This window comes from Lissotriton vulgaris, chromosome 5 (genome assembly GCF_964263255.1).
Source record: "Lissotriton vulgaris chromosome 5, aLisVul1.2, whole genome shotgun sequence".
Classification (NCBI taxonomy): domain Eukaryota; kingdom Metazoa; phylum Chordata; class Amphibia; order Caudata; family Salamandridae; genus Lissotriton; species Lissotriton vulgaris.
This window is the reverse complement of record NC_141693.1, coordinates 73,004,327-73,024,022: the sequence shown is the minus strand read 5'-3', so window position 1 is coordinate 73,024,022 and position 19,696 is coordinate 73,004,327. Positions and strand designations below refer to the sequence as shown.

The window sequence follows — 19,696 nt, the reverse complement described above, 5'->3', positions numbered from 1 at the left end:
AAAAGCAAACTTGCCGAATTGACGTATTAAAAATAACACAGAGGAATTTAACGAAAATTTTATTCAAACTCCAGTTACTGCACTCACAGAATCTCGAAATATAATAACCACATGACGCGTAAATAGTGTCAAACTTAGAAGTAAATCACACGCAGCAGAGGAGTCAGTCCTCCTCCTGCTCTGTGACTGTAACATGAACCCGGAAGTCCCAGCGCACACAGAGAGGGGCGCAGGCGCACAGACACACCCACTTCACACAGAGAGGGACAGACGCACAGACACACCCACTGCACACAGAGAGAGAAACTGAAACTTACCTTTACTTCCTGCATTTCTGCATCATGGCGGCAGCAGCTCAGATCGGGAACCTCAAGGAAGAGGCCACTTGTTCGATCTGTTTGGAATATTTCACTGATCCGGTGATGATTATTGATTGTGGACACAACTTCTGCCGCTCCTGCATCACCCAGAGCTGGGAGGGAACAGATGGAAACTTCCCCTGTCCACAGTGCAGGGAAACATCTTCTGAGAAAAACCTCCGACCCAACAGGCAGCTGGGGAACATGGTGGAAATGTTAAAACAGATTAAGCTGGCCCCCGTGAAGCCCCCAGAGGAGAATCTGTGTGAGAAACATAACCAGGCACTGCTGCTGTTCTGTGCAGAGGATCAGAGGATGATATGCTTGGTGTGCCGGGAGTCCAAGGACCATAGAAACCACTTAGCAAGTCCTGTAGAGGAGGCTGCAGAGGAGCACAAGGTATGTGTGTGGGCATTCAGGGATTGCAAAGTCACACTGTGAGCCCCATGAAGGAGGCAGCACGAGGTGCTATGTGTGGAAGGTTTCAGAGGTGACAAGTCATGCAGTGTACCCCATAGAGGGAGCTGCAGAAGAGCACAAGGTGTGTGTGTGTGGGTGCTCAAGATTCACAAGTGAATACACTCTGGAGTCTCGCAGGAGATGCAGCGTCTCTGGGTGTTCAGGGATCAAAGGCACCCCGCGGGTCCCATAAAGATGGTTGTCCAAGAGCACAAGGTATGTGAGGGGGTGTTCAGCGTTCCCTAATAAAGACATGCTATGAGTCCCACAAAGGAATACACGGTATTTAAATCAGAATTGTAGGATTACAGGTTAGTTGGACCTCATAGAAGGGTTTGGAAGAGAGGGCATGGTATGTCTGTGATCAATCAGGGATCACTGTTCACTCTGTGGGTCTCCGCGGGTCCCTGGAGGAGGCTGCCCATAACCATGAGATAAGGTATCGAGTTGTAAGTGAGTGTCAAGTGAGACCTATGTAAGATACTGCAGATGATCGCACTGTGTGTCTGTCAGACCCCCGAGATCATAGGTTGTGCACCTTGCACCACAGAAGCAGTTGCAGAAAATCAGAAGTCATAGGTATGTGGGTGTCTTGGGATACAGAGACAGACTCAAGGGGTTTCATGGGTAGGGCAGTGTGTCGCACCCGGGCTCACACATGCGTCAGTGTTACAAAACTTGTGACAATACAGGGTTAGCTCAGGGGCTCATATGGCCATGGTGTACAGCAGACGAGGTGCAGTAATGCAGGATGTGGTACACATGGCCTCATGGTCATGGTACATAGCAGAAGAGGTGCAGTAACGCAGAGTTGCAGTAATGCAGGGTGTGGCACACACAGTCTCATGGTCATGGTACACAGCAGAAGAGGTGCTGGAATGCAGGGTGTGGCACACAAGAACTCATGGACATGATACACACCAGAAGAGGTGTAGGCGCAGAGGTGCAGTGTGGTACACACGGTCTCATGGTCATGGTGCACAGCAGAAGAGATGTAGTAATGCAGGGTGTTGCACACTCTGTCCCATAGTCAGCTACACAGAAGATGAGGTGCAGTAAAGCAGGCTATGTCACACAAGGTCTCATGGACATGATACACACCAGAAGAGGTGCAGACGCAGAGGTGCAGTAATGCAGGTGGGTATGGCACACAGTCTCATGGATGTGGTACACAGCAGATGAGGTGCAATAATGCAGGGTGTGGCAGACACGGTCTCATGGTCATGGTACACTGCAGAAGAGGTGCAGTAATGCAGGGTGTGGCATGTTCATGGTACACTGCAGAAGAGGTGCAGTAATGCAGGGTGTGGCACACACGGTCATGCCAGATAGCAGAAGATGTGCAGACCCAGAGGTACAGTAATGCAGGGTGTGGCACATGGGTGCACATTAACATCGGCGCACATGGCTCTGGCAGTGCAGGTCGTCTAGTAAGACTCACCAGCTTCACACGATCATCAAACACAGAGAAGCCAGCAAATGCTGGGCCAGGTGTGCTAGAGTTACAGCTTCAAGGCACACTTGGTCTGGACCCCTTACAGGATGAATGATTGAATGCATGTCATGCTGGACAGTGATTACAGGGCCTGATCTTGGCAGTTTAGGAGTCTCCGACCTCCTCATGTCAAGTTTCTGAACATTGCTGCGGGCTCAAAGTGATCCAGACGAGTCCTCTCCTCATAGGCCGTCCACCTCCGGGGTTCTTCCGCGGCGTCCTTCAGCAACAGCCACAGAGTTTCTTCCTTAGTCCTAGGGTATAGTGCCTACCTTCTCCCGGCCCCCCATGACAGGGTCATTTCTTACGCAGTTTCCAACAATTCTCCAGGAAAAATCTTTGGAGATCATGAAAGCCCTGAAATCAGACTCTCCCGCCGATCCATGTCCAGCCAGAGTATTGGCATCTGTAGCAGGGATTACCAACCCAGCTGCCAATTTGATCCTCACTGCCTCGCTGGAAAAGGGGCAGGTGCCAGGCAGATGGAAAAACTCAAAAATTCTCCCTCTGCTAAAGAAGCCTTCGGCCGACCCATTGGTGGCTTCAAGTTATAGGCCAATATCATTACTCCCTTTTTTCTCAAAAAGCCCTGGAGAAATATGTGAATTTAGTCATTACAGAATATGTGGAAGTTAACCATATGCTCTAGTATAGCCAGTCTGGCTTTAGAGCAAACTTCAGCACAGAGACATCCCTGTTGGAAGTTTCTGAGGCAATAACAGAGATATTAGATAAAGGTGCCTTTGATCCCGTGCCCCATGACCGTCTCCTGCAGAGACTTCAGGAGAGCGGACTTGGTGGCACAGTACTTAAGTAGTACGCTTCCTTTCTGAAGGACCAACAGCAAATAATTTGGTCTCCTCCTTTTGCTGCCACCATTCCTCCCATGAAGGTTGGGGTTCCACAGGGCTCGATTTTGAGCCAGACACTTTTTAATTTATACATGGCCCCCCAGCCCACCTAGCTGAGCTACATGGCGCAACAATAATTTCATACGCAGATGATACCCAACAGCTGTTCACCTGCAAAAAGGGTACTAACTTATGGGCAGATGAGATTAACAAATGTCTGACAGAGGTGTTTTCCTGGCTAAGATTGAGCCAATTAAAGTACAATCCTGAGAAATCGGAGATCATTTTCTTTGGTCTTCTGCCAGTGACGTCTGGCGTCAATGGTGGCCTTCAGACATGTCTCCCCCCTGTTACCTCAGTGAGCACAGTCAAGAACCTGAGGATGAAGCTAGATGACAATTTAACTATGAAAACCCAGATCCAAACAGTAGTGGGGACATGTTTTGGCCTATTAAAAATGCTTAAGAACTTTCTTCCCTTACTACCTGTCACTCATAGGAAACTGTAGTCCAGGCTCTTATTGTTTCGAGGCTGGACTACGTCAACGTTTTGTATCTGGCCCTCCCAGAATATCTACTGAACCGGCTTCAAGAGGCTCAGAATGCGGCAGCCAGGGTGATTCTCCTGTTAGGCCCTAGAGCGCGGGTTGCCGCCCACATGAAAGCCCTACACTGTCTGCCGATCCGAAAGAGAATTCAGTTTAAAGTGTTGGTTTTGGCTTTCAAAGCTTTACTAGACACTAGTGCCTCCTATATAAGAAAGAGAGTAAACAATTAGCTAGCTATCACGCCAAGAATTTTCAATTCCATTAAGGACACGGAGGCGAGGATTATGCTTTCTCTTTCATTTATTGCTACACACAGCAGCCAATGAAATTTTGTATGACCTATCAAAAATTTCCCATGATGCAAACAACACATCACATCCTGTCATAGCCCATAAGAGCCAGTCAATACCGGATAACCTCCTCTTTCTTTGCTTCGAACAGTAAGTCCTTAGAATAACTTAAGTCCAACAAAAACATCCTCCACGTGGAAGAACAGCCAACTGGAAAGAACTCCTTTTCAACAGGAAGCTTATTTAGTCCATCTTTGTCTCAGAACCAGGAAGAATGAGAAATAAAGCCCGTAAATTCTGCATAAACAGACTATAAAGTCATGGGTGGGCAAAATATTACAATACATGTAATATAACCGGGTGGGATAATCCTCGCCTCCGTGTCCTTAATAGAATTGAAAATTCTTGGCGCAATAGCTAGCTAATTTTATTATATTACAGGCCTGTAGGCTTCGTATTATGCTAGTTTAACGCTGTTGAAACACTACAGAGGAAATATCACCCACCGGTTTGTAATAAAACTGTTTGAAAGTAGATTCTGAAGACCAATCAGCAGAATGCATATTGTCCTGAACAGTAAATCCTAACATGAAACTCTTAGAGGCCATGGCGCCACGAAAACTTGGGTATCAATACCCGCCTCTTGCATAACATATTTCAATCATCTGGCTATAGTAGCCGCAGTAACAGGTTTGAATGGCTTCTGCAAAGCAACCAATAATTGCGTTACACCTGTAGGCCGAATAGACCTCGTACATTCCTCATAGGCCTTAAGGTATTGCACCACACAAAGCTTAACATTACTTGGAAAAGCATGATACTCAACACTTCTAGACATTGTCGTGGTCCTGGCAGTAATATTAAAAGAGACTCCTTCCGGAGTAAAGACTTTACCTGTAATGTCCAAAGCCTTGACATCTGATGACCGTCTACATGCCGCAAGACATAACAGCATATCCAACTTGGCTGAGAGTTGTTTCCTTGTTAACATGTCATTTTGGGGCCAAAGATTGAATAGTGAAAGAACTAGAGAGACATCCCATAAGGAAGTATATTTAGGTTTGGTTGGATTTGCTACTCTAATACCTTTCAGAAGCTTACTAACAAGCGGATGCATACCTACAGGTTTACCTTCAATTTGAGAATGACCTGCTGAAATTGCGGAACGGAAATTATTAACGGAACGATATGCTAACACCTCCAAAGCTTTCAGGGAAAGGAAGTTCACAATAGAGGGTAATCCCGCCCCCACGGGATCCACGTGTTGTTCCGCGCACCAACGAACCCGGCCTTTCCAGGCTGAAGTAGATCTCTTTCTGGTGGAAGGAGCCCAAGCTTGATTGATAAAGGCTGAAGCTTGCTCTGAAAATCCTGGCATTTGCCAACGTTGCCGGAAAGTCTCCAGGTCATCAGGGACAGATGACCTGACACTACCATCGGGTGCATCTCTCCATGAGGGCCCTGGAGCATCATCGGGGACTCCGGGGTCTTCCTGGGGAAGTCACAACTCACCTCCATAAGACTCGGGAACCAAGGCTGCGACTTCCAGAGGGGAGTCACTAAGATCACTTCTGCCCTCTGTCGCATTATCTGTATACACTCGAGGGATCAATATGAACGGGGGAAAGGCATAATTCAGAGACTGAGACCAGTCCTGAGTGAAAGCATCCGTTGCCAGAGCTAAAGGATCCGGTCTCCAGCTGAAGAACTGAGACATCTGCTGATTCAACCTGGACGCAAAGAAGGCGATCTGGCATGGCCCCAGATCGCCTGTAACCAATGAACCACCTGCGGCTGCAGTTGCCAGTCGCTGTAGTCCTTGAGGTGGCGTGAGTGCCAGTCTGCGACCACGTTCGACTGGCCCGGAATATATTCCGCTATGATCGATATCTGGTGACTTAGGCAATAGTGCCAGAAGTCCTTCGCTATCTCTACTAACATGGAGGATCTTGTCACTCCCAGTTTGTTGATGTAACAAACTGCCGAGATGTTGTCCATCCTTAAAAGGATGCAACATGAGACTTTCTTGGGTGACAGAGTCTTGATCGCGAATGAGCCGGCGAGCAGCTCTAGGCAATTGATATGGAGGTCTAGTTCTTGGAGGGACCACCTTCCTCCTGTGGAAATATTTCCGCAACGGGCCCCCCAGCCCCAGCGGCTGGGGTCGGACTCTATGACAACTTCTGGAAGGGAGCCGAAAATGGCGCGACCGTTCCATGCTTCCACGTGGCTGAGCTACCACTGACGCTCCTGGCGGACCTCCGATGACAGAGGAACCAGGTCCGTGTACGAGAGACCCTTCTGTAGGTGTTGAATCTTCAATCTCTGAAGGGCCCGATAATGAAGGGGGCCCGGGAAGATCGCCTGAATAGATGACGCCAGGACACCCCCTATCCTGGCGATGGCTCTCAGTGAGACTGTCTGTTTGGACAACAGAGAGCGTAGTTCCTTCTGTATGTCTCGCAGTTTGGAACGGGGAAGGCTCAACTGAGCCCCGTGAGAATCTAGGACAAAACCCAGAAAATCTATTTTTTGCGATGGACACTGTACGGATTTAGTTTCGTTGACCACAAACCCGAGATTTTGCAGCGTAGCAATAGTCATGCGCAGGTACTGTGCCGCCATCTCTGGCGACTACACCATTATCAGTATATCGTCTGTTAGAAACGGGACCCTGGCTGGCCAAGACTCGCGTCGAGGTCAGTCAGGGATCACCATTCCCAAGGTCAGAGCAAGGGAGTTACACGCCAAGATAACCCCTACTCGCCCTCTAGGTAACGTGGCGCGAGCAGCAAGGCTAAACTTGGAGGCGATATGAGTTAAGTATTTGCGCACGCACCCCAGCAACAACACCCAAGGCCCACCACAAAGGAAACTCCACACAAGGGTATATATAAAAATAGCCTTTGTATTCCAATAAACATACATTAGATAAAACACACACTTTACATTGTGCCAGAGGCACGGGCAGAATTTACAAGGGATATTTACAAGACAGGGCCACCTGGACCACTGTCAGGAATCAGCACTTTTAGAACACAATACTTGTAGGCCTAGAACTTAAACATAGAGCCTAACGGACAGTACCTCCCGACCTGGTTGCAGGGATAATGCGAGTGACCTCCTTAGTAAACTTGAGCGGGCGGCCCAGCGAAGCGGCACGACTCAGGGGAGAGTGGTGCGGCTCGAGGCTTGAGCGGGCCACCGGCAAGGTACAAGCGTTTCTCTGGGGCGACCAATATGTGCGGCTCAGAAGAGGAGGGGGAGGCAGGATGCGGGCGGCCCAGCGAAGCGGCGCGGCTCAGGGTAGAGCGGCGCTGCTCGAGGCTTGGACGGGCTGCCGTACACGAGCTGCCGAGGGGAATGAGCGAGGCACATTTCAGCGAGGCCCCAGGGGCCCAAGAGAGATCAGACAAGTCCCAGCAATTTGTCAGGGCAGGCACAATAGAGTCCACTGGTCCTGGGACTCTGGTCAGGGGGCGAGCTCAGTACCACGCCCTTGGAATAGCACTTAGAATATAACAGAAAATCACTGTAGCTCAATACAAGTAACTACTGGTAATCAGGTAAGTACTCCCTACGCAATCCTAACCACCCTAGGAACAGGTCACGCAGGGAACCAGGACCTTACTAGCACCACCTGCACTAGCAAGAACAACCAACTAAATATCAACATACATTTAGGGGTATAGACCTGGGGACAAAACACATGATGTATCAACAACACATTCAGCGGTGTAAGGAACACATGACGCATCAACACACGTTCAGCGGTGTAAGGAAAAAGGCACATGATGCATCAACAACACATTCAGAGGTGCAGAGCACAGGGTGCACAAAACATACTACACATTGTACATTTCCTAGCACCCAAAAGCAATAGGACATAGATCATAACAGCATCTAAACCTCAGTTAGCGCATAAATCACCTTTAGCGCAGAACTCACAAAGTCCAGGTTGCGCCACTTGCGCCAGAACCTAAACGTAGCAATAGCAAAATCCACATTAGTCACCAACTGTGACTTTCCCTAGGCCAACTGGCCTTGTTGGGGCTAGGACGCCCTGTGTCTCAGAGTCAGGGTCCTAAACGTGGCAGTTGCCCACAAAGTGCTGGGCAACTGGTGCAAGCAAGATGGGCCAATCGTGGGAGCCTCTCTAGGCTCATGAACAAATATGCTTGTCCCCTTTTTGGAGCCTCGCTGGGCTCTGAGTAAAGAAATGGGCCCACAAGCCTCTCTGGGCTCTAAACAATTGTGGCACCAACGTTGGAGTCGCCCCTCTGGGGACTCGGAATGAATAAATGCCCCCTTGAGCCTCTCAGGCTCAACCACAAACTGCGGCCGTCTCTGGAGCCTCTCCGGGCTCTGAAGCAAATGTGGGGCAATCGGTGGAGTCCCCCTCCTGGGGACTCGAGGAATAAATATGCCCCAGAGCCTTCCAGGCTCAAACATACAATGCAGCAGTTTTTGGAGCCTCTCAGGCTCTTGGAAATGCCCAGGACTTTGTGCTACTGAGAGGGTGGGGGGCGGACACCGGCAATGTGTCCCGATGCCCCCCTCCTCCCCTTTGCAAGCACCCTCACTCACCGGATCTGCTGTGGCGGGGACTCCTCTCGCTGGCTGCGGCGCTGCTGGCGGCCCCGGGGCTCTCCATAATTCACTGGAGCCCCGGGCCACGAGACGACATCTCTCGGCCGGCTGTTTGTTTCCTTTTTCCCCCGTGGCAGCGAGCAGCCAATCGGTGCGCGGCGGCAGGCGGGACTTCCCTCCAAAACCGGAAGTCCCGCCCCGCGTCAGGCACCGTAGTGCCTGGCTTCCTGTTTTGCGGCGCTCGGGCCGCGGCGGTGATTCTCGGGGGCATTTAAGAGGGGTGAGCACCCTCGAAGTGAAAGGATAACGGGGACAAGCTCCCCAATCTCTGGCAACGCCGGGTGGGCACCGGCTGTGGATTGCGGAAGTCAGCAAAAACAGCGGAGTGGGCTCCCGCGCCGATCCTCACGCAAAATGCGTGCAAACAAACGCCGGGTGGGCACCGGCCTCGGAAAACAAAGCGCTCTCAGCGCTAGCGGGACACAAAGCGCTCCAATGCGCCAGGGACAGCACACAAGCGCTTTCAGGCGCCAGAAGCCACCAGTCAAGCGCTCCCAGCGCCACCAGCAGGACAAAGGGCCTCCAGGCGCCTCAGGGGAACACAAGTCCAGCAAAAGTCCAAGCACAGCGCTAGAGGGGAATAAACAGCGCTCCCAAGTCCAGCAAAGTCCAGCAAAGCTCTCCAGGAGTCCAGGGGCTGGGGAGGGCCCAGGGGAGGCAAGCCTTCCCCCTGGGCCCAAGCAGCAGCACGCCCCTGGCAGATTCAAGTTGCAGAACAAGAACATCTTCATGGGGTCACAGCCCCTCTTTTATACACCTTTTCCCTTTTGTCTGTAGGTGCAGGGTGGGGGCAGAACCAGTCGCAGCTGGTCTGTGAGCACTGTTGATGGCTTAACCACCCCTTTCATTCATCAGGCAGGCTAGGGTCATCAGTCGCACCACAGGTGGCGGAGCCAGCATTGTGTGGGGAAAACCCAGCCCCATTCAGGACACAGGCGCAGCCCCTCCCTCACATCAGCATGCTAATCTCTCCATTCACCACCGGGGCAGACCCACACAGACTTCTGGAGCCTGGCATCCCAGCCAGCTCCAGCCAATCACAAGCCAGCACCTTCACAGCACATACACAGCCATGTCTAGAAGTGCTGCTTCCGCACAAGACACATACACACCGCACATACCATTGCGCAGCATTCACTCTCACGAGTTCGCACATACCAAGCTTGACCATGCACGCCTCACGCATCAGGAACTACCAGGGACACAGACATTCCCCATGCATTCCTATGGGAGAGCAGGCCAATCTCACACACGCACTCAGGGAGAGGACGCACTTTACACTGCGCCACAGTGTCAAAGTGCACAAAGACCAGAAATCACTAGGCAAAAAGTTCAGGGGTGAACCTGCCAGAAGGGCCAAGTCCAACACAACCCCCTTCCAGCCAAAACGCAGGGGAGAACAATCACCACCGTGATGGACTTCCCTGCTTGGGGCGATAGAACACGGACGCGGGCCCGCACTGCAGGGACACCCTCCGGTTCTACGCCATGTTGATCCATAAGACAAGCACATACTTAAAAAAAAAACAGGCCCAACTAGGCTACCCCACTGGTACTCCTTAGTTGTCCACGGCTAGGACCAGGCCCTAGGCCACCCAGATACCACTGGTCCTTGCTAATCCACAGAGTGGGGGGTAGTAACCCCTGGCCTACATAGCCATTCTCCACTCCCTTTCTCAGTGTAGTTCCAAACTACCACTGATTCTTCAACCTAGGGTCCGCACCCTCAGGCTGACCAGAGGTCACGGGCAAGAATGCCCCACCCTACCTCTACTTCTGAAGCACCCTCCAGAACACAACTCTACCACCAGTTCGGGACCTTTACTCCCTCAGCAGCAGTGACCACGGTCAGACCAGCACAAGATCGGTGTAGTGAGGCGTTGCACTTTGCGGGTTGCCAGGTGCGGCGCAGGCGGCGGCTCACGGACCGCGTCGAGACGGGGACGGCAAGCGGCATAGGCTGCGCGGCCGAAGGCAGACGCGGCTCAGTGCGGTGCCTACAGGACACCAGGCTGGTCATGACAGAGTCACAGCTCCCCTAACTGGTCTACCACCTGGGATTCGAATTCACTCCTTCTTCAGCAGCAAGGCAACCACTGCAGGTCAATCCCCCATACAGCTTACCCGGTTCCTTCTCTTCAGGCAGGAGTTCCTTCAGGACACTACATACAGTTGCCCTTACGTCCAGATCCGGAAACACCGGCTACTGGCTCCCCAACCGAGGGACGTACCCCTTTGGTCAGATGCCTGGCGCACCAGGACTTCCTTGAGGGTGACACATAACTAATGTGTCGTGTACAAGTCTTCCTGACACTCAGGACAGAAGTGGCATCACCCTGGTCACTCCCTGGCGACACAACCCTTCTGGTTGGCCCCTGACCCACTGGTTACTCCACTGGGGAATCTATCCCCCTCGCACCCCTCCATCTGGACTTCTGCACCCTCCCAACTGGAGCGGTACTGCCAGATAACAGAACTACTAGAGCCCTGCTTACAGGCGCTCCACGTTCTCTCCATGCTGGGAGATCTCCCTACAAGGACGCTCCATACGGACATGCTAGGCTCCCTCACCTGGTGTTCCTAAGAAAAAAAACACCCAGACTACGAAGACCAGGCTTGTGCTCCTCCGAGCCACTTCCACCACACTGGGCTGGAAGACCAGAACCTTTCCTTAGGGTCACTCCCCAACAATTAACACAATAGCACAGGGGCAGGGGAAACTCCCATGAGCTTCAGGCCCACCCATGAAATCATGTTCACTGATGTTCTACATTCTTCAAACACTCTGGGAGATCTTCCTCAAATGACCTATTGGTACAGCCTAGGCCCCCGACCTGACGTTCCCTTCAGAAACATTCTAGGCCCTGACACTGGGTTTCGGGCACCTGGAGACATGCAGTCCCACCCACTCCTTCTCCTCTTGAGACAGGACGTGAGCCCCTACACCGAGACCTAGCTGGGCTACACTTAACCTCTTCCACCACACTGGGCTGGAAGACACCTCAGCCACTCCTTTTGGAATCACTCCATCCCCTATGCCTCTCTCCTCCCAGAACATTACCAACTCCAAACATCTGTCTCTAAATAGACCACAGAAATCAAAAGCCAGCTCCACTGTCTGCAGACGTTCTTGGGAAACGTTTAACACACGGAACTTTAGGTATCTGAGCAAAACAAGAGTACACAAGCTTTCAGCAAGCTCCCTATCCAGAGAACTCACACACTGGTCCAGTGCATCACACCATTCATCCACACACACCCCTCCCCAGACTGGTAAGGCAGTTTCTACCACCCCTGATTTCTCAACCTGACCACACGTGACACAGGTACCATTACTCCAGGGCAGGGACGGGGACACATGCACTGAACACATTTATGCTGCCACCACTGGATCCCACCCTCATGGTGAATCCAGAAAAAACACTGCACTTAGGGGGATGATCTACCCTCCCGAGCTAGGGACACCTAACTCAAAGTGCACAAGAACACATTTCCACAGAAATGAAATTTTTAGCAAAAGCACCATACAATAATCCCCAAAAATGTGGTCATCTAAAATGCAGAGTTTTGTAGTGTGGCCTGTCGCCACTGTGGTACATCGCAAACACAAATCCTCATCCTCACCGCTGCGTCCAATGTTAGAAACGGAACCCTGGCTGGCCAAGACTCGCGTCGAGGTCAGTCAGGGATCACCAATCCCAAGGTCAGAGCAAGGGAGTTACACGCCAAGATAACCCCTACTCGCCCTCTAGGTAACGTGGCGCGAGCAGCAAGGCTAAACTTGGAGGCGATATGAGTTAAGTATTTGCGCACGCACCCCAGCAACAACACCCAAGGCCCACCACAAAGGAAACTCCACACAAGGGTATATATAAAAATAGCCTTTGTATTCCAATAAACATACATTAGATAAAACACACACTTTACATTGTGCCAGAGGCACGGGCAGAATTTACAAGGGATATTTACAAGACAGGGCCACCTGGACCACTGTCAGGAATCAGCACTTTTAGAACACAATACTTGTAGGCCTAGAACTTAAACATAGAGCCTAACGGACAGTACCTCCCGACCTGGTTGCAGGGATAATGCGAGTGACCTCCTTAGTAAACTTGAGCGGGCGGCCCAGCGAAGCGGCACGACTCAGGGGAGAGTGGTGCGGCTCGAGGCTTGAGCGGGCCACCGGCAAGGTACAAGCGTTTCTCTGGGGCGACCAATGTGTGCGGCTCAGAAGAGGAGGGGGAGGCAGGATGCGGGCGGCCCAGCGAAGCGGCGCGGCTCAGGGTAGAGCGGCGCTGCTCGAGGCTTGGACGGGCTGCCGTGCACGAGCTGCCGAGGGGAATGAGCGAGGCACATTTCAGCGAGGCCCCAGGGGCCCAAGAGAGATCAGACAAGTCCCAGCAATTTGTCAGGGCAGGCACAATAGAGTCCACTGGTCCTGGGACTCTGGTCAGGGGGCGAGCTCAGTACCACGCCCTTGGAATAGCACTTAGAATATAACAGAAAATCACTGTAGCTCAATACAAGTAACTACTGGTAATCAGGTAAGTACTCCCTACGCAATCCTAACCACCCTAGGAACAGGTCACGCAGGGAACCAGGACCTTACTAGCACCACCTGCACTAGCAAGAACAACCAACTAAATATCAACATACATTTAGGGGTATAGACCTGGGGACAAAACACATGATGTATCAACAACACATTCACCGGTGTAAGGAACACATGACGCATCAACACACGTTCAGCGGTGTAAGGAAAAAGGCACATGATGCATCAACAACACATTCAGAGGTGCAGAGCACAGGGTGCACAAAACATACTACACATTGTACATTTCCTAGCACCCAAAAGCAATAGGACATAGATCATAACAGCATCTAAACCTCAGTTAGCGCATAAATCACCTTTAGCGCAGAACTCACAAAGTCCAGGTTGCGCCACTTGCGCCAGAACCTAAACGTAGCAATAGCAAAATCCACATTAGTCACCAACTGTGACTTTCCCTAGGCCAACTGGCCTTGTTGGGGCTAGGACGCCCTGTGTCTCAGAGTCAGGGTCCTAAACGTGGCAGTTGCCCACAAAGTGCTGGGCAACTGGTGCAAGCAAGATGGGCCAATCGTGGGAGCCTCTCTAGGCTCATGAACAAATATGCTTGTCCCCTTTTTGGAGCCTCGCTGGGCTCTGAGTAAAGAAATGGGCCCACAAGCCTCTCTGGGCTCTAAACAATTGTGGCACCAACGTTGGAGTCGCCCCTCTGGGGACTCGGAATGAATAAATGCCCCCTTGAGCCTCTCAGGCTCAACCACAAACTGCGGCCGTCTCTGGAGCCTCTCCGGGCTCTGAAGCAAATGTGGGGCAATCGGTGGAGTCCCCCTCCTGGGGACTCGAGGAATAAATATGCCCCAGAGCCTTCCAGGCTCAAACATACAATGCAGCAGTTTTTGGAGCCTCTCAGGCTCTTGGAAATGCCCAGGACTTTGTGCTACTGAGAGGGTGGGGGGCGGACACCGGCAATGTGTCCCGATGCCCCCCTCCTCCCCTTTGCAAGCACCCTCACTCACCGGATCTGCTGTGGCGGGGACTCCTCTCGCTGGCTGCGGCGCTGCTGGCGGCCCCGGGGCTCTCCATAATTCACTGGAGCCCCGGGCCACGAGACGACATCTCTCGGCCGGCTGTTTGTTTCCTTTTTCCCCCGTGGCAGCGAGCAGCCAATCGGTGCGCGGCGGCAGGCGGGACTTCCCTCCAAAATCGGAAGTCCCGCCCCGCGTCAGGCACCGTAGTGCCTGGCTTCCTGTTTTGCGGCGCTCGGGCCGCGGCGGTGATTCTCGGGGGCATTTAAGAGGGGTGAGCACCCTCGAAGTGAAAGGATAACGGGGACAAGCTCCCCAATCTCTGGCAACGCCGGGTGGGCACCGGCTGTGGATTGCGGAAGTCAGCAAAAACAGCGGAGTGGGCTCCCGCGCCGATCCTCACGCAAAATGCGTGCAAACAAACGCCGGGTGGGCACCGGCCTCGGAAAACAAAGCGCTCTCAGCGCTAGCGGGACACAAAGCGCTCCAATGCGCCAGGGACAGCACACAAGCGCTTTCAGGCGCCAGAAGCCACCAGTCAAGCGCTCCCAGCGCCACCAGCAGGACAAAGGGCCTCCAGGCGCCTCAGGGGAACACAAGTCCAGCAAAAGTCCAAGCACAGCGCTAGAGGGGAATAAACAGCGCTCCCAAATCCAGCAAAGTCCAGCAAAGCTCTCCAGGAGTCCAGGGGCTGGGGAGGGCCCAGGGGAGGCAAGCCTTCCCCCTGGGCCCAAGCAGCAGCACGCCCCTGGCAGATTCAAGTTGCAGAACAAGAACATCTTCATGGGGTCACAGCCCCTCTTTTATACACCTTTTCCCTTTTGTCTGTAGGTGCAGGGTGGGGGCAGAACCAGTCGCAGCTGGTCTGTGAGCACTGTTGATGGCTCAACCACCCCTTTCATTCATCAGGCAGGCTAGGGTCATCAGTCGCACCACAGGTGGCGGAGCCAGCATTGTGTGGGGAAAACCCAGCCCCATTCAGGACACAGGCGCAGCCCCTCCCTCACATCAGCATGCTAATCTCTCCATTCACCACCGGGGCAGACCCACACAGACTTCTGGAGCCTGGCATCCCAGCCAGCTCCAGCCAATCACACGCCAGCACCTTCACAGCACATACACAGCCATGTCTAGAAGTGCTGCTTCCGCACAAGACACATACACACCGCACATACCATTGCGCAGCATTCACTCTCACGAGTTCGCACATACCAAGCTTGACCATGCACGCCTCACGCATCAGGAACTACCAGGGACACAGACATTCCCCATGCATTCCTATGGGAGAGCAGGCCAATCTCACACACGCACTCAGGGAGAGGACGCACTTTACACTGCGCCACAGTGTCAAAGTGCACAAAGACCAGAAATCACTAGGCAAAAAGTTCAGGGGTGAACCTGCCAGAAGGGCCAAGTCCAACATCGTCCAAATACACTATCATGCAAATCCCTTGCTCTCTGAGGTAGGCTACCACTGGTTTCAACACCTTGGTGAAGCACCATGGCGCCGAGGAAAGTCCGAAAGGAAGGACCAAATATTCGTACCATCGGCCTCTCCACTGGAATTGCAGAAACCTCCGATGTGGAGGAAAAATCGGAACAGATAGGTAGACGTCCTTCAAATCCAGAAGGACCATCCAGTCCCCCTGTTTCAGAAAATTCGCCAAGAGATGGATACCCTCCATCTTGAAGTGTTTGTAAACCATGTAGTGATTGAAATCCTTCAAATTGAGTACCAACCTGTAACCTCCGCCCTTCTTCTGAACCAGAAAAATATTGCTGCAGATACCGTGAGGGTCCTCGTCGCAACGTGCTATCGCATGTTTCTGCAGCAATTCTTAGATTTCTGAATCTATGAAAACGCATTCTGTTTGGGAAAGAGACAGATGCCTGGGCTGTCTGTCCTGAGAGGGGACCTGAAAGAAATCTAGATGAAAACCCTGAACAGTTTCTAAAATCCAAGCATCCTGAGACAATTGAGCCCAATTTTGAAATAAGTAACGAATACGACCCCCCAAAGGGAGTGGGGAAGTGTCTGGAGCACACACCTGAAGATTCTGTGGCCTGGAAGCCACCACGGTAGGCTCCCCTGTTGAAACGCCTCTTGTTGAAGCGCTGCCTGGTAGGGTAGAACGTTCCCCCACGGGTGGAATCCCAATCGCCTCTACCTCGGCCTAAGTCGCTTCTCTGGGGGCCTTGGAAAGACTGGCGGCCAAACGGGCGTCCCCGGCCTCGTCCGGCCCTGTTAAAAACAGCAGCCTGAAAGACTCTATTCCAGACTGGGCTTCGTCGAGAGTCGTGAATGTACCCACTTAATTAGCCACGTCCTTCACAAAACGCTCACTGAATAAATTGCCGTCCGCCAGGGGCCCAGGTTCCGCCGCTGACAGCTCGGTGAGGTTGGAGTCTATCCTCATAAGGAGGGACTTACAACGCTCCGTGGATATTGCGCAATTAGTGTTGCCCAAGAGGCTTATCGCCCTCTGGGCCCAGCCTGCCAGAACATGCGGGTCCATCGCCGTACCTGATTCTTGTGCCTCCAGGGCCATCTCCAAGATTTTGGCCAGGGGCCCCACAACATCCAGGAGCTTATCCTGGCACACCCTCCCGGCACGATCAATGCCCTTTTTAGGATCCTTCGCAAACTTTTTGAGAAAGGTCAACATGCTAGAGTCTATGTCAGGTGTTTCCGTGACTTTATCAGCAATGTCTGGCCTAGGGCACTCAGACCTGAGTTTACTCCTCACCTCCTTGTCGAAACTCTTACGGAGGTTGTCATGTATATAAACGGCGACCTCCGGCGCCGGCAGCCAATCAGAGGATCTCGGATGATCAATGTCTGCAGGGTTGAAGGTAAAGGGAGTGGACATAATTTGAGCGGGCTCCACATTCTTGGACTTCTTCGTCTTCTTCCAGGGAGGAGACTCGTCAGGGGTGTCAGTGGATGTAGTGTCAGTATCAGTATCAGTGTCCGGAACCTTGGACTTACTGGGATCAGGGGCAGGCAGTGAGGACAAGGTATAGGAATGGGGCCAGGAGTCAGCTTGAGAACCAGAAGCCGCACCGTCCTTCTTAGGGGCTGTAGGCGAAGTGAACCCATGGCGCTTAGCGAATTTCTCCAACTGCTTAATGATAGGTTTTAAAGCAGTTGCCAATGCTTGTTGAACAGTTCCCGGAACTGTCTTCTCCAGGGCCTTGTTGACGGAATCCTGGACCTCAATGGAAGGATTAACCACTTCCTCTTCATAAACATCATCCTCCTCATAGGTAACCCAATCCTCCATGGAGGTGCCAAATTTATAAATGGACCTGCTCATGAGGTAAATAATAAATACTGAGAGGAGTAATTGGGGGAGCCAACCCACAGCACAAGCCAATCACCAGATACCTAGCTCCTCAGCCAAAGCTGTAGCAAAGTTCTTGCAGACCTCAGGGCGTAAAATGGAGCAAAGAGCAGTGAAAAGAATACCCAGGAGGTGTGCTCCCTCCAGGCCCAGCCTTTTTGCAGCCTGCCAAGCGTAGGGGTTCTGCTCAGGAAAGAATCCGAGGTGGAATGGCCAGAAAACCTATAAAAAACGGGCCGTAGTGATGTGTGTAGCCCAATCCTACCAAAAACCAGCCCAATTGAGCTACACACATAGAAACCGACTAAAAGTGAAAGTAAAGCAAGCTCAGAGCGCTTCCGGCCAATGAGGGGGGCCTCTGTGCTCAAAATTATCTAAATATTAGCCCCGCAGTCGGGGGGTCGGTACCAGTGATTTTTAGGTCTCGCCTGTCGATGCGCATGCGCATCGAGCAAGGCGAGAGTATTGGGACTTATCCACTCTTTATCCACACTGCAAGGAATCGTGGCGATTCCTTGCAGTGCCCGTGACTTTTAAGCTCAATGCGCATGCGCATTGAGCTTAAAAGCGCGTGCACGTCCGTCTTTGTTTACCCGCTCCGCCCCCTCCCCTTCCCGCCGTGTCGCATTTCTCCTCCCCCCTCCCCTCTCCTCCGTCCGTCCGTCTTGTTTGTTTGTTTAATTTAACCCGCTCCGCCCCCTCCCCTTCCCGCCGTGTCGCATTTCTCCTCCCCCCTCCCCTCTCCTCCGTCCGTCCGTCTTGTATGTTTGTTCAATTTAACCCGCTCCGCCCCCTCCCCTTCCCGCCGTGTCGCATTTGTTTGTTTTTGCAGCCGCCAATTGAAAACATAAAGGCCAGAGGAGCATGGCAGGAGGAGGAAAAGGCCTCTCCTTTTCCCACCATTGCAGGCCAGTGGCGGGGACTCTCCGTGAATACCAAGGTAAGAGTCGTGAGGCGTTTTCTTTGCCCCAGCTATCTATCCGGCGGAGGCCTCACATAAAGACTCCATTTTGAGCGCACAATCTCACTTTGGACCGGAAACGCAGGCTTCGGAAAGCCCGTATGTCTCAACACTCTAGGGGCTCGGTGCATCCTAGCCTGCTCGGATGCACACATGTCTCGCGACTGGTAACAAAACTGGTCAATCGGTGTTATACGCCAGATTTCTAAAAGGGCTGTGAGAAAGGGTGGATTTGAATTGGCCTGCAGCCTCCACACCCATTTCCCCGGCACCCTCCTCGCACCGCTCTGGTTCCGCTCAGAGAACATATCCTCGTAAAATTACAAATATCCGGCTACTCTAAACATCTTGAAACCTCTGAACTACTTTAGCAAACCCAGCGAGTTTTGTCCTCGACCAATGTAAACTGTGTAGAACTCGAGACCGCGCCATAAATCAAGGAACATTTGCAGCGCATCGTTCCAGCGCTAGAATAAACACGGCCGATTACATCTGTCCGCTCACTGTAAACGGTGCCGGTTAATTTATGCAATCCTGCTGCACAGGTCTAGGCCCGCCAACTCTTGCCAGAAGTGTGGAATGCTGGTGAACCCCTAAAACAATTATGCACACTACTTGCTCGGGAGAGAGCCTGGAAAAAAACAGGCAATACATACATAACACGGACTGATTAAGATGATGCAAAATGAAGGAAAAAAAATAAAATTCAGACCGAAACGAGCAAAATGTCTACAGTTTGACAAACGAGATATTACGTAAGGAATGACGGAACTAACTCAGATCGCCACATGACATGATGGAAGCCATCTCAAATCGCTTTTTTATAAAAAGGTGCCGAGTATGCTGTCAGTTTACTCGCAGCTTTTCAACAAATCCGCCATCTTGGATTGCTGCAGCAAAACCCCTCTTAAGAGGAGGCTCCCTCTGTTAGACCCGGACTTTAATAGCAGCATGGACATACCATGCCTTACGTACATTTTTAAACCCAACACTTGAACACCCTTTGCCACAAGGCTCACTTCGACAAACCTTTGCACGGAGGGGGCGGGGGATGCGGGCAAGCCCTGTGCGGTAACCATGGTATGTGCCATCCCCTTTGTGTTTCGTAGCCCCTCCTCAATCCCCCCCAGTTTTTTGGGGGGGTTTTCTGCCCATAAATCCAGCTA

At 52.1% G+C, this 19,696-nt stretch overlaps 1 protein-coding gene across 1 annotated transcript in view; it reads left to right on the top strand.

Annotated features, from left to right (window-relative positions):
- Positions 1-312: 312 nt before the first annotated feature.
- LOC147710219 (E3 ubiquitin-protein ligase TRIM39-like) overlaps positions 313-19,696 on the top strand; it is a 216,471-nt gene continuing 197,087 nt past the window's right edge. Inside the window, exon 1 of the mRNA XM_086920899.1 lies at positions 313-758. Within this exon, the coding sequence (XP_086777025.1) occupies positions 342-758 (417 nt within the window). The 5' untranslated portion in view covers positions 313-341. The remainder of the gene's footprint in view (positions 759-19,696) is intronic.